This window comes from Eublepharis macularius, chromosome 11 (genome assembly GCF_028583425.1).
Source record: "Eublepharis macularius isolate TG4126 chromosome 11, MPM_Emac_v1.0, whole genome shotgun sequence".
NCBI lineage: Eukaryota > Metazoa > Chordata > Lepidosauria > Squamata > Eublepharidae > Eublepharis > Eublepharis macularius.
The window spans coordinates 67311996-67326008 of NC_072800.1; the positions used below are offsets into that span (position 1 = coordinate 67311996).

Genomic DNA, 14013 nt, shown 5'->3' on the forward strand with positions numbered 1-14013 from the left:
GCTGGCCCTGTTGCCCATTAGTTGTGACCTCCCTGATGGTGGGGATCCAGCCACCCTGCCCACTTCAGTGCCCTTTTATGCCCCTCAACATCAAAGGTCTGTTTCTGTGCCTGACCAACAGCCCTTCCACAACTGTGGCCTACAAAATCCTTCACTTGGAGACACCAGGAATTGAATATGGGAGCCCTGCATACAAAGCATACACTCCACTGCTGACCTCTTAAATTATTCTGATTTTTTTCATTTAAGACCAGCAAATTTCATTGATGATTTTAGTGATCTGTGACTTTAAGAAGCCATGACCTGTGACAGCTTTACAGCCGTTTCCCTAAGGCCATTAGATTCCCTAGGGATAATTCATGTGCTTTTTTGTTTGTTTGTTTGTTTGTTTCTTACCTGAGGATTAATAGAGTTGGCAATATTAGTGTTGTTTTTGTTCACTGTTGAAAAGGTTGCCCTGAAGCTAATGTACATCTCTTTTGTAGTCTGCGCAGTATGCTGGCTCACTGGGAGTTCAGATCAGTGTTTCTCCATGGCAGGCACAGCAGGGGGTATGTATGAATAGTTTGATTTTAAAAAAATGTTTTCTGGGAAAAAAAATCATGCACCCTGAAATGGGTGGTTAAAAAGGATTCTGTTCTTTCTTTTTTCTGAGACAGAAGCTAATTCTTTTAAAAGGTAATTTCTGTCCAAAGGCAAAGGTTTTGCTTACATTCATCTACAGCTGCAATAATACTGATTAATGCAGCTCCTTGGTACTCCAAGCCCAGTCTTTGACCCTGCTGCTGTTCCCCCTACCCTGTTCTGTGCTCAGAACTTACTGGGATGAGATGGGAATAGAAGGGAGGTGGGTTGACATGGATACCAAGACTGGGAACCAGGAACCATCACACACAGCTAAATTTCCAATTCTTAATAATAATGTAGACGACTTGTGGTCAGTGGAACCAATCTGGTGACTCAGCAAGCAGAGAATGTTATGGTAACTGCAGTGGTTCAAGACACTGCTTAGCTGCATCATATTTGGCTGCCCTATCAAAATTTGTTCCAAATCTATGCACAAAGACTGACACCAACACCAGTTTTGTGTCATTATGTCCCCTGCATTCCTCAGGTTACTAACTGTTGCAGCAAGTGGTTTAAACACCATGGCTTTAAATCAGACAACTAGTAATGAAATCCCCTTGTCATAGATGCAAATGTTTGGTAATCAGAAATACATTTCAGAATTCTACAAAATTCAGAGACGATACTTGTTTGTTTCCTGCTCCATAAATTTCCCCACAAGCAGCCTGGCAACCCAGCTCCATGAGCTTCACCACAGGATGTTCTGTTCAGCCGTGCAACACAGCATCACGCCATCTCTCAGCATTACACAGCAAGCGAATGCTTATCAGCAAGGCTGTCACTTGAGAAACTGTATGGAATGACGGGAAGCACAGAGCGCAATGCCTGGGGGTTGATATTCATCTCCTCTTTCCATAAGTAAATGTACACAGTGTGCTTTTCCTTCCACACCTCTGTAGGAACCCAACCCCCTCCACTACCAAATCAATAATCTTACTCAGGGTTTAGCCATTATGATGCAGAACTATATGTGTAAACCAGATTAGCTGGACTGTTTACTTGGTATAAAGTATAAATTCAGAAGCCTAATTCAGCTATATGGATATCACAGAGCATCAACACTTACAGTCTATATGATCCCTCCCCCACACTGCATTGATTTCAGTGTTAGACATTCTGCATTACAGTGAATGAAACTGCCTTTGCATCTGCACTTTCCATGTGTGTGCGGGGGCCTCACAGCTGCTCAGGATGGGGAACATTGTAAAAATATTGTATAACCTGCTGAGAACTATACAGTCTTATTGATAGAAGAGAAAACAGTCATGTGGCACATGAACAGGGAATGACTGAGGAAGCAAGTGTTTAGCAGAGCAGGGCCAAGCTACTGTTTGGGGCCATGATTATCCTGTCTCCCATGTTGATCTGAACAGCTCATGTAAATGGGCAGCAATCGCTTTAGGAACTTCTAGGTACAAATTCACCTGTTTTCCTGAAGCATTCTAAAATCATCTCATACTGGACCATTCAATCTTCAGTTACCTGTGCACGTGTTCAGATTAGAAAGTATCATTAAAGGATTCTTGTTGCATGTTTAAAAATGTAAGTGTGGTGACTCTATTTTACATAAGTGATTATTTAAAAAAATAGCTTGCATATTACTCTGGAGTAAAGTCATGAATTCTGATGAATTACAGCAGATAAAAATTATAACCTTTGCTAACTTGCCAAACTTCCTTGCTCTGTCAGCCCCCTGAGCTGGGCTTCCCACTGCCAAGCCTGGTCCAAGGCCCCTTATGGGGATCCCCATCTATGGGGAAACAGTGCACACAGGCCCTGTCCCCCCCCCCAAGGGATTGGTGCCCAACGCCCAAACCACCCACCTAAAGTTGTGATAAATGAATTGAGCAAAATACTGTGTAAAATACAAACAATGCATCAAACCCACCATGAACCTGTGCACTTATAAACTGCTGTGCAACAATCATACCTATCTTAACAACCATACTAACTGATACAACTCACAACATAAACCCCATGACTCAATTCACATGGAGGGTGGGTGGGGATCACTGTTCCAGAACTGACTGGAGAAGCCTTGGCTGGCCCTTTTATAGATGGTGGGAGGACCTGAGTGAAAACATTCTCACTCAGGTGGAGCAACAGCTCCCACCCTATAAACTCCCAGCTGACTGTCCTAATTGGCCAGCTGGGAAAATTCAAACCGCGCCTCCCAGCACTACGCCAGGACGCGCATCTTTGCAGGGCCGGCGAGAAACCGCTCCTGCTTCCTTCCCCCGGCCATGCGGGCCCGCAAACACTGGCCCAGGTGAGTTTGGGGCCGGTGGCATCTGTAAAACTGAGCTATCTCACAGAGTACTGACTAGGGTTCTAAGCACTACAAGCAGTATAGTACAAGCAGAGTTGTGCCATGGGACCTTGTGAGTGCCTTTGGAATTGACAAAATCAGTTGTTCATTCAGGTTCAGTTTAGTACTTGGTTTTGAAATAACTTTTTGATTTTTTCCCTCTAGCTTTTTCACAGTAATGACACAATGGCCACATCCTTTGCCAATCCTCTGTATGGCACATATACTGAAAATGTGGAAATTTCAATGAAAACGGACGCAAAATAGGACAAATGCTTAATGCAACTTCATCTGACAAGATATTTTTTCTGTTTCAGATTTAAAAAATTAGCATTGCATTAGTAACATGAATGAAAGTGAAATGATTGCCATATTAGAATAATTATGTTCTCCAAATAACACTTCATTCAAAATAGCATCCACCCACATGGGAAAGTACAGTCTTACATGATATTTATGTTGGCAACCAACAGTCTTGGTAACTTTACTTTTGAATTCATGGCATGTTTGAAGAGTTCAAATTCCAGTGTGTTAATAAAGAAAATTTTTAAATTAATCAAAAGCAGGAATTGGGTTTTCTTGGCATTCTAATTTTACTGCAATTATTGAAAAATGATGACTCAAAAATGTCCATAATTTAAACCCTAGGAAAATTTCAAAGGTTGTGTTATTGCTCCAAAGTACAGGCACAAAAGACAGTCTTCAGTATAATCCAAGCAATCAAAATTATTGTAATAGAAATGCTCGTGGGTTGGAATACTGGTCCTGAGGGTAAGTAAGAAATGTGACATATTTTCTGACTGGAAAGGAGCTGTGGTTCAGTGGTAGAACACCTAATTGACTTGCAGAAGGTCCCAAGTTCAATCCCAGTTAAGAGGATCAGGTGGTAGGTGAAAGATTTCAGTCTGAAACCTTGGAGAGCCACTGTTAGTAAGAGTAAACTATACTGACCTTGACAGATCAATGGCTCAGAATAAAGCACCGTCATGTGTTCAACTTGCTGTATTGCATGCATGAAAGAAATAACTCCTATCTACTTTAGTAAGATCCACATAGCTCTTCATGAAACCAAACATGACTTCATTGGCCACATGATCCAGCAGTGCAAAGAGCTTCCCTGAATTAACACTGGTAGCTTCATAAGAGAAACAGAATATGGAGTAAGGTTCAACGTATGATTTCATAGCTCAGTTAAATTCTGAATGACTGGACCTACCCAACATTTAAATTCTGCACAATCCATAACAGTGTTCAACTATTCTCCATTCTTAGGCAACTTTTAGTAAAGAGTTATGGGCAGAAAATGGAACATCTTCCACAGCATGACCAGAAGCTGAATTGCACAGTTTCAAGTGTACTTACAAAACCTGAGTAACCCATTTTATGGTTGGATGCTGCCCCCCCCCCCCACAAACTCATAAAGAATACATCCAACTTAAAATAGATACCTATATAGCTGTTTGATATAATGCAAAAATTGAATGAATTTTTTAATGTGCTATTTTTATTGCCGTTTCTAGTCACAGGAAATGAAACCTGTCAGTCTTTGGACTATCTCTGTACCAAGGTGGAACTTTTACCTAAAATCTTCTCTAGATTTTGCATTTAGATAGCATTTTTAAAAGAACTATAATAGATGCTTTCAACTCTTCAGTCCTGCAATGATTGTTCAATACATTTATTGCACAAAGAACAAAAGATGCATTTATATTTCCAAAATGACAACTGCCTTGTGTTTGATAGTCCAGTAGCAGCAAACTCCTTCAAAACAAACCGACTATATCTAAGAAAGACCATTTTTAGCAAGGTTGATACAATGAGCCCTTCAATAACAAGATGACAACAAGGTGTCCAGTGCCAATGTTAGCAACATTATTTGTGGAGGTGCCGTTGCACATGGTGGTGTTGACACATAACATGACTGGTCTATTCCAAACTAATAAGCATCTGTGCTCTCAAATTAGGGTGAACGTGTGTCTGCATATAGCAAGACGCCTCCCAGTGGTTGGGTTCTCCCTCCCCCCTTGCTCCTCAATAGAAAAGGCCTGGTCAGGAAATGATCTTCAGTGATGCATGATCATATCCACCAGAAAAGATGTGATGTAAGTGCATCAAGCAACACTCTGGCCATCTCAGGGACAGCTAGAGCACCACCCAGCTTGCTTAGATCTCATCTAGGTTTTCAGGCATCACTTCTGCCCATCACCTCACACAAAATGTTCTTGAGGATGCCAGCCAGCAGCATAGTATCTCTATCTCAGGTGGATTTCTGGCAGACATCTTTTCTTTCCATTGATGTTCCTGTATAGCAGCTCTCAATTAGACAGAGAAGTGTTATTTCTAAAAACAAATCCATGAGTAGTGATTACTGGAAAAGGAATCATTTTGAAACTAGCAGTCACAATGTCATGCCACACTTTGAAACAGTAAAATTGAATGGCAAAATACAAAGTCACCCAGAGATTTTCTTTTTGCATATTGAAATAATGAACTATATACCAATTTTGTCTTCCTAGAAAAATGGACAAGAATTAACGTACCCACATAAAATATGGTTTTTGACTGAATCCTATCACAGGGTTATATAGTGATTTAAAGACATATACTAAGAAATTCAGTTTGACACTAAAATGTTTACTTTTCAGTGTAAGCTTTCTATGAGTTGCCATTGGTGATTTGTGTCATAAAAATAAATGTGACACTTCTCTCTGACCTTACCTTATGCTGCTTTTCTTCCCTTCTGTGAGGTGGGAACTTTTTCTGGCTGCTGGTTCTCAGACAAAGTGCTCAATTTTGATTATGGATAACTATTGTAGTACTGAGTCTGCTCTGTTAAAAAAGACATTATTATGCAGCCTAAGTTAGAAAATGGGCATGTACAATAGTTTAGGAAATTAGGAAATACGGTTTCTGCCACAGTTTTCATTTTGCTCCCTTGTCCCAATACATTATGAAATCATTTAGGAGGCCACTTAGGCCCTGATCCAATTTTGGCTATAATTAATGAAAAAATGTCAAGCAAATTGAGCAAGCTGCTGGCTGGGCTCAAATCCCTCAGCAAGTATTTGCATCATACCCTTCTTGCCTTCTGTAAAAGAAAAGTATTCCTTTGGACCGCCAGAAGGACCAGCAATAATAAAAGTATATGTATGTGTGTGCATAAATCTTTACTAGTTACACGGTTGGTTGTTTTTTTCTTCCTTTTCTCAGAAAGAACAAAAGATTTTGCTCATTTGTATATATTATGTGTCAAAGTTTGCTGATTGTCCAACATTACAGTTTTAAACTTCTCAAAATCCAACAAAATTCAGTTTAACCTCCAGCTTTCCGAAATGTTAATGACCAAGGTCATGATAACATGAAAACAATTTCTCATCTTGATTCACAGTGATCTAATGACATTAATTTGTGACCACATGACAGTAACCACACATTCAATATGGGACACTTCCAGAGCAAAATTAGATGTGCAGTCCCACATGGGACTGTGCACGCGCAGGCCTGCCGACGGAGAATTCTTTAATGCTTCTTAGAGCCCGTTAGGGGCCATTGCTCTCATATCACATAGCAACTGCTTCCTGCCCAAATGGTCATGTGACCTAACAGAGAGCAACGGCCCCTTCCCTCAGTTATCTATTTGTTGCCCTGAGGAGAAGAACCTTGCTTGTGAGCTCCATTAATTTTTTAACATTGAACGTTTTATTTGAAGAGAAAATTAATAAATTTTGGATTATTTTCGTTCCTCCTTACCTCTTGTGTGTTTGGAGGAGGTTTTGAACTGGCTAGTTTGACTTCACATGTCATAACTGCTGCCCTTCAGATTACCTCAGAGTGTATGTTTTCATGAGGTATGTTGGATATGGTGTTAAGAAGGCCTACACTGAGGAATAATTCTGACAGGCTCTGATACCTCTTTCGGATCTGAGACCTTCCTCGGATCCGAGACATATGTTGGATCCGAGACATACATTGGATCTGAGACCTTCCTTGGAGTCAAGATCTTTCAGATCCAAGAATTTTTCTCAGAGCCAAAGCCCTTCGGATCCAAGACTTTCCTTGGACTCAAGACTTACTTTGGATCTGAAACCCTTCTTGGAGCCGAGGTCCCTCAGATCCAAGGCCTTTTCCAGAACCAAGATCCTTCATATTTGAGACCTTTCTCAGATCTGAGACACTCCTTGGAGTCAAGATTTCCTTTCCGAGAGACCTCTTGGATCCATGACATCCTTAGAACCAAAGTTTCTTCAAAACTGGATAAAAAGATGCAAGGCTCATTGGAGCTGATGATTAGTTACAGAAACTGAAGTTGAAGGGGTTGGCTTTAGTCAACCTGAGAGAGAGAGCGAGAGCTGCAGAACTAGATTAGAACTGTGCTCTGTTGCAGGATCCTCCTAGAGGTCAGTTACCACTATTGGATCCGAAAAAAATTTTCCCATTCTATCTGAGAGATCAGTCCACATCTGTCGGCCCCACACTGCAGCCAACATGATGCCTTTTTATTTGATTAAGCAATTAGTGATGTACTGGTAAGCATGGCTACCTTCCAAGCAGTTGAACTGGGTTCGATTTCTGGCCGATGGGGGGGGGGAACCCTCTCTGGTCTCATGACATGCTGCTGTGATAGAATCCAGGAAGGATCTGTTTCCCTTTATGGGAATCTTTGCAGACTTTTCTAAGAAATCTTGGACTTGTTTGTTCATTAGGTCTGAGAGCAATGAACAAGCCCCTACTCAGATTCAATTTCAGATTCAATTTCAACTTCCTATCCACGGAAACCTGCTGACCTACCAGTAACATCTAATGGTTGGAACTCATGTATATGGGCATAATTAATGTTTGACCATCTTGGTTGGCATGCCTGCACCATTGCCATTGATTACAAAAAAAATTATCACTCAATATTGTACTCTACCCCCCACCCCCATTGGTGAGGGCAGGAAACTTGATGGACTAGGCAAAGTCAATATTCTGCCACAGTTTTTAAAATTTGTATGTTGCTAAACATACTATTATAGATGGCTACCTTCTATATCTCAGGGGGAGCCGGTCATCTTATATTGCTGACCTTACCAGTGTGTACTTTATGGTCACCCCATTACTAACGGAAATTATAACGTTGTCTACACAGCAGATGAACATTAGACACATTGTAGATGCCTCACCAGGAGCAGAGAAGTAATAACGTTTTGGGGCATTACCCATGACTTAGATTCCCGTACTCTCCCCTTCCCCTTGTGACTACATTTGAAGTAGATGACTCCCTTTGGGGGTAGTTTCCTGCTTTCTCATATAGATGAGAGGATTTCTCATTAGAAAAGAACTCTCTTGGGGTCATTAGCATAACTGATTTGTATTGCAACATCCCTCCACCTCACCACCATTGCTTCAGGTGGGAAGAGGGGTTCTGTATAGTCCTGAAATCATTGCAGCAATCACAATCACAAGGACCTTAGGGGTCTTCTGAATGGTTGACAACCTATTCCCTGAACGTGATCAGTGACTTTTGTTTGTCAGGTCTTAGCCATACTGGACAATGACCACAGCTTAGAATTCAAAAACTTCTCTGTATATTATTTATGACATGCAAATAATTCCTCATTAGCATTAGAGGAAGATAATCGGTACTTTAATGCAAAAGGACCATTAGGGGGACTTCAATTATGGCTTCCCCCCCCCATGTTTTTCTTAGTACATAAGGAACAGGTGAGTGTTGTTAGCCTATACCAGATATCAGACAGTTTGCTGTACTTATAGTATCAAGGATAGAATGGTTACATTCTCCTCTTCACTGCTTTGCATATAGGCTAATTGCTGGGTTGCTGAATTGGATTTGGAGAACGATTATTCCCATGTCTCTATCAGAGACGATTGCAGGCGTTATCTGTGATGCAAATACCGAGGCAGGGTATTCTATAAACAGATCTTCCATTTTTTGTTGTTGTTGTTGTCTTAACAACACCCAGTGTTCACTAACTGCAAGGAATCAGCTTGGTCCGTCTTACAACCCTAGGTTGTTCTTTTTGCTGCACCACTTTTTGAATTAATTGATGACTGAGGTTGTGAAATGATGTGGTATGTTAACAAATAGCTTTGGTGTTTTTGACAGAAGGGTCACAACTGCAGCCTACCTAGAGTTTTTTGTCCACAGTGATGCAACATGGTCATAGATCCAGAAGAGTTAGTCATGTTAGTCTGTAGTAGCAAAATCGAAAAGAGTCCAGTACTGGTGATATACTAGTACATCACCAATAGTACTGGACTCTTTTCAGTGATGCAACATTGGACTACATGAGTACCAGGGTCATCCTGCCCCTGTGCTCATACAAGTGACTCCTATTTGTCTGGAGCGTATGGAGACTGTTGAGATGGGTGTCAACTACCACGTCAATGGTACCTCTTAGCATATGAAATATGTACATTTAGAGAAATGGTTGCTGAGAGATTTTCAGATCATTCCTCACATTTCTCTGTGATGGGGAAACAATATTCAAGCCTAAGTGGTCAACACCATGGCAAGTGTTACCACAACCGTGGGAATGCTCAGCATCACTAACCCTTGGGCAGAGTCTAGGGTCTTCTGCAGCTGGGCAATTTTGACAGAATTTCCACACAGAGAGTCTATATCCTGGGCCCAGACAACACCAGGCCAAAGGGGTTGAGTACTGTTTTGAGTTCTACTCATTAATGTGTTGTAAACAATATCAACCTGCAGCCAATAGTCCTGCAGCAGGTAGTTCTGAAGGTGAACAGATTCACAACTAATATTAATGCCGAAGCACGGGTACTGGTCTAGAACAGACAGTGATCTCCTCTCTTTGGAGACATGTTCCTACATGTATGGACAGAGGTTGCCTATTTTAGGCATCCCATCAATTTTTCCTTGGTATGCAAGTTTGTTTACTTATTGGAGGGGTCAGTTTGCCAGTGGCTGATAAAAGAAGGCCTGCAAGGCCAGGAAGAAGCTGGGGAAGATAAGGAGCTGAAAGCCTTGCAGAAGGCCCTGAGGACCTGCCGGAGAGTGAGGGGACTGGGGGGGGGTGATGCTGAGAGGCACAGGACTACATACTTTCCTGGGATGCAGGCATCACTCTCACAGAGGACAGCATGGCAGTGTTAGGGCACCATGTGGTGACACATTTTGTAGAGGGAGACTAGGGCTAAAGGAAAAGAGAGACCCCCCGAAAAGGCTGAGGAGGAATCACTGGGAACCTTCCTGCAAGAAAGGTGCTGGGAACCCAGTCTGGAACTGCTGATGGCACGACAACATATTTACTCTGTCTTATAAACATTGCCTGTGAAAGTGTTTTGTGAACAGGGATAATGAATTTCAAATGGAGAAGAGTGTATATTCTTGTTATTTATTCTTGTGTGTGAAGGCCATTGCAGTGCACACATTTCTGTTTATAGTTTTTAAAAGTATGGGTAACTATGTAGACTGAACTGAACGTTGAGTATCTTAAATAAATGCCTTTCTTTCTAGTATGTTCAAAATTGTCCAGAAACTCTCTTAATAAGAAATTATATCTTCAGTGCTATCAGAGGTATGGAGCCTTCTGTGATGTGCCATATAAAAAAATTTCATGCATGTTAAATCCTCCCAGTAACAGTTGAACTAATGAAGCCAGATTCCTCAGGAAAGAAGGACAGTACAATCTCCTCATCTGGGACACACTCTCTTTCTTGTAACCTTTCCTTAAACATGGTAGTAAGGTCTGAAATGCTTCCACAGTGAATATACTTTGTTGAATAATTGTTATTCATTAAAACAGCATACAACTATATGCACAGGTTGGATCATACCAGGTTTGCGCTCACACAAGAGGGAAGAAGGGCCCATTTTGAACCATGAAATGCCAGGGATTGTGTTGCCATCAACAATGAAAAGTAATACAAGACAGGGGTGCATGAAGAATGGGAAATACCCCCTTTGATATCTTATACCAGTAAACTTGTAGGCTCTACCCCATACTCAAAATAGATTTATAGTGAAGACAATAAGATTTATTCACATATTTGAAACATTTTTATCTCACCTTTCTCCACATAGCAGACTCAAGGCAGTCTACAAAAAGAAAATTTAAACCATGCATCATAATCATTAAAAATGAATAAATATTGCACTAATATATATGTGGAAGTTGCCCCCACTAATTCCACAATTTAAAATGTCAGTTTAGAAGCCTCTCTGGAAACATTCTGCTCCACAAGGTCATGGAAAACTTAACAAAGTGGAAGCTTTCCTGACTAGAGGTGGGCACAGACAGAGAAAACCCCATGGACCACTGGCCCATAGTCCGTTGATTTTCAAGGACCATGGACCACGAACTTTCCAGTCCCATTTATGGACCGGTTCGTCTGTCCATGGTCTGTCACTTCCTGCAGCCTTTGCTCATCCCCCTTCAAACTCAGAGAGCCCAACTTGCAGAGAATCTTCAGCAGCCTCTCCTCCAGCCACCCTCCAAGTTTGGTCAAAGTTGCATTTCGGACGTCTCAGTTACAGACCCCCAAAATGGCCACCTCCACGAAACCTCCAGTAGATACTGGAGTCACAAATGCCAATTGACTTGCATTGGTTAGCAGCACCAAAAAGTTGCAATGAAGCAAAATCAAACAGAAAAGGGTGAGGGAAGAGCCCCCTCACTCACCACACAGACACCTTCCCAGCCATTGCCTAGGGAATTCATTCTTGCTCCTTGCTCGCATAGAGAAGAATGGGAGCTTTCTGGTTGGCAGGCAGAGCAGCCTATCAAGGTTTTGAGGGCTAAGATTGATGTTCCCCTGACTGCAGAACATACACTTCTCTGTTGCCTCGGAAATTTATTCTTACTCATTGCTCTCATAGAGCAGAATAGGAGCTCTCTGGTTGGCAGGCAGAGCTGCCTATCAAGATTTTGAGAGCTAAGATTGGCTGCAGAATGTCCACCCCTCCTTTGCAGAATGAGAGCTCTCTTGTTGGCAGGCAGAGCTGCCTGTCAAGGTTTTAAGGGCTAAGATTGGTTGCAGATTATCCACCCCTCCCTTGCAGAATGAGAGCTCTCTGGTTGGCAGGCAAAGCTACCTATTAAGTTTTAAAGGTCTGTGGACATCCTCTCCATTGCCTAGGGAATTGAAAGATTGGTGCCAGGATGTCTGGACTCATGGACCATGGCCCAACGGACCGGCCCAAATGGACCAAAATTTGTGAAAAAGGTGAGTCCCGCTACTGCCATCTTGACCTCCCCATTCAATGTAATGAGTAGAATAACCAACAATTCCTCTTTTGAGGAAAATGTCATAAATATGTGGAAAGCTAGTCATGAAAAGGGGGGGAATGTGGTATCAGAATATCTAAAGTGTAATAATATTATCCCAAATAGGAAGGATTATGATGTGGTTTTGAATTAATTGAATTTTAAAATTTGTTATTTCCCCTTTGTTTTTAATTTTTTAATTTTAATTTTTAAGATATTATAGGTATTGGAGTATTGTACATTTTGTGTGTTTTGTTTTGTTTTTTTAAAAAAAAGAAAAGAAAAGAAAGGTGAGTCCCGTGAACTGTGTGTTCATGAACCATGAACCAGGCCAGACCGTGCAAAATTTTGGTCCGTTTTCAGGACCGTGCCCACCTCTATTCCTGACATGTTCATAATGTACTGCTACACCGCAAATCCCCAGGGACAAGCAATTAATGCAACTTGAAAATCAACATTTGTATATTTAAAGTGCAAGAGTGCAAAAAAGTGTAAACTATGTATCTCATTCAATAAATACATTTGATACAATAAGTAAAAATACAATCATTACAATATTTCAACTATATTGGCTTCATTTCAGCAATACATATTTTCCCCAATTGATTAGTAAGAAACTAAAGTGCTCGATGTTATTTATATTGATAATCCAATAGGAAATTCCATGTTATTATAAATCCATTCCAAGGGAGCCAACACCAAGGTAAGTATCCGGAGTTGTATCAGTTGTGTATATTTCACCAGTTCTTTTTCATATTTCAACAGATATAGGGCTTCAAAGAAATGAACAGGTATCCAATCTACCCCCAGTATCCGCCCAACGGGTTTTGCCAGCATATTATAATCCTGTTCCATAGGAAACTTCTTCAAGGGCAGAAGAGCTAATACAAAGGCAATTTTCTAAACTAAAGCACCTATACAGTCATTTTGTTGGCACTATTTCTTAAATAAATAAACTCCATTGGCTACAAACTGACAGTATGCGCCTTGATTCAACCTCTTTACACTAGATTCTTAAACTCTGCTCATAGTCTTAAAGGAAAACTTACGCTTTACTCAATATCATACTCAGTATCATGTGCAAGGGATTTTAAAGTTTCTGTACTATGTGTAGTGAAATCTAGGTCAGAGAAAGTTATTGCAACTGAAAACTCAATAGATCTTTAGATTGAATTCCTTAGCCCCACGGAGATTTAACAATGACATAAACTATTCATGCTTCCTGTAAGACGGGCAGCGTAAGTTTAATCAAGGCGCATACCATCAGGTTGAATCAAGGTGCATACCATTAGTTTGTAGCCAACGGAGTTTGCATTTGATAATGGGAAAAGGGCAGTGAGTATGATGTAGAAATAACCAATCACATTCAGCAAAAACCACCAGTCTGAAAGTTTTAGACTAATTCAGATGTTGTATTGTCGAAGGCTTTCACGGCCGGAGAACGACGGTTGTTGGGGGTTTTCCGGGCTGTATTGCCGTGGTCTTGGCATTGTAGTTCCTGACGTTTCGCCAGCAGCTGTGGCTGGCATCTTCAGAGGTGTAGCACCAAAAGACTCTGGCTTTTCGTGCTACACCTCTGAAGATGCCAGCCACAGCTGCTGGCGAAACGTCAGGAACTACAATGCCAAGACCACGGCAATACAGCCCGGAAAACCCACAACAACCATAATTCAGATGTTCTTAGGATCAAACCAAATGTCTCAATGAAAGATCCATGATTTCATAAACAGCAGCTGTGGTGGGCTGTGAATCAGACTGGGCCCATTGTGCATGAGGAGAGGAGCTTAGCTACCCTATGCTGTTTTCCCAACCTCAAATGGACCGCAGAACTATGTTCCTCATAGGCAG

At 41.2% G+C, this 14013-nt stretch overlaps 1 protein-coding gene across 2 annotated transcripts in view; it reads left to right on the plus strand.

Annotated features, from left to right (window-relative positions):
* Positions 1-3436, plus strand: part of MALRD1 (MAM and LDL receptor class A domain containing 1) — a 349934-nt gene extending 346498 nt beyond the window's left edge. For both annotated transcript variants that reach the window (XM_054992174.1, XM_054992175.1), the window contains exons 36-37: positions 486-551; positions 3101-3436. In XM_054992174.1, the coding sequence (XP_054848149.1) occupies positions 486-551; positions 3101-3202 (168 nt within the window). In that variant the 3' untranslated portion in view covers positions 3203-3436. The remainder of the gene's footprint in view (positions 1-485; positions 552-3100) is intronic.
* The last annotated feature ends 10577 nt before the right edge of the window (positions 3437-14013 follow it).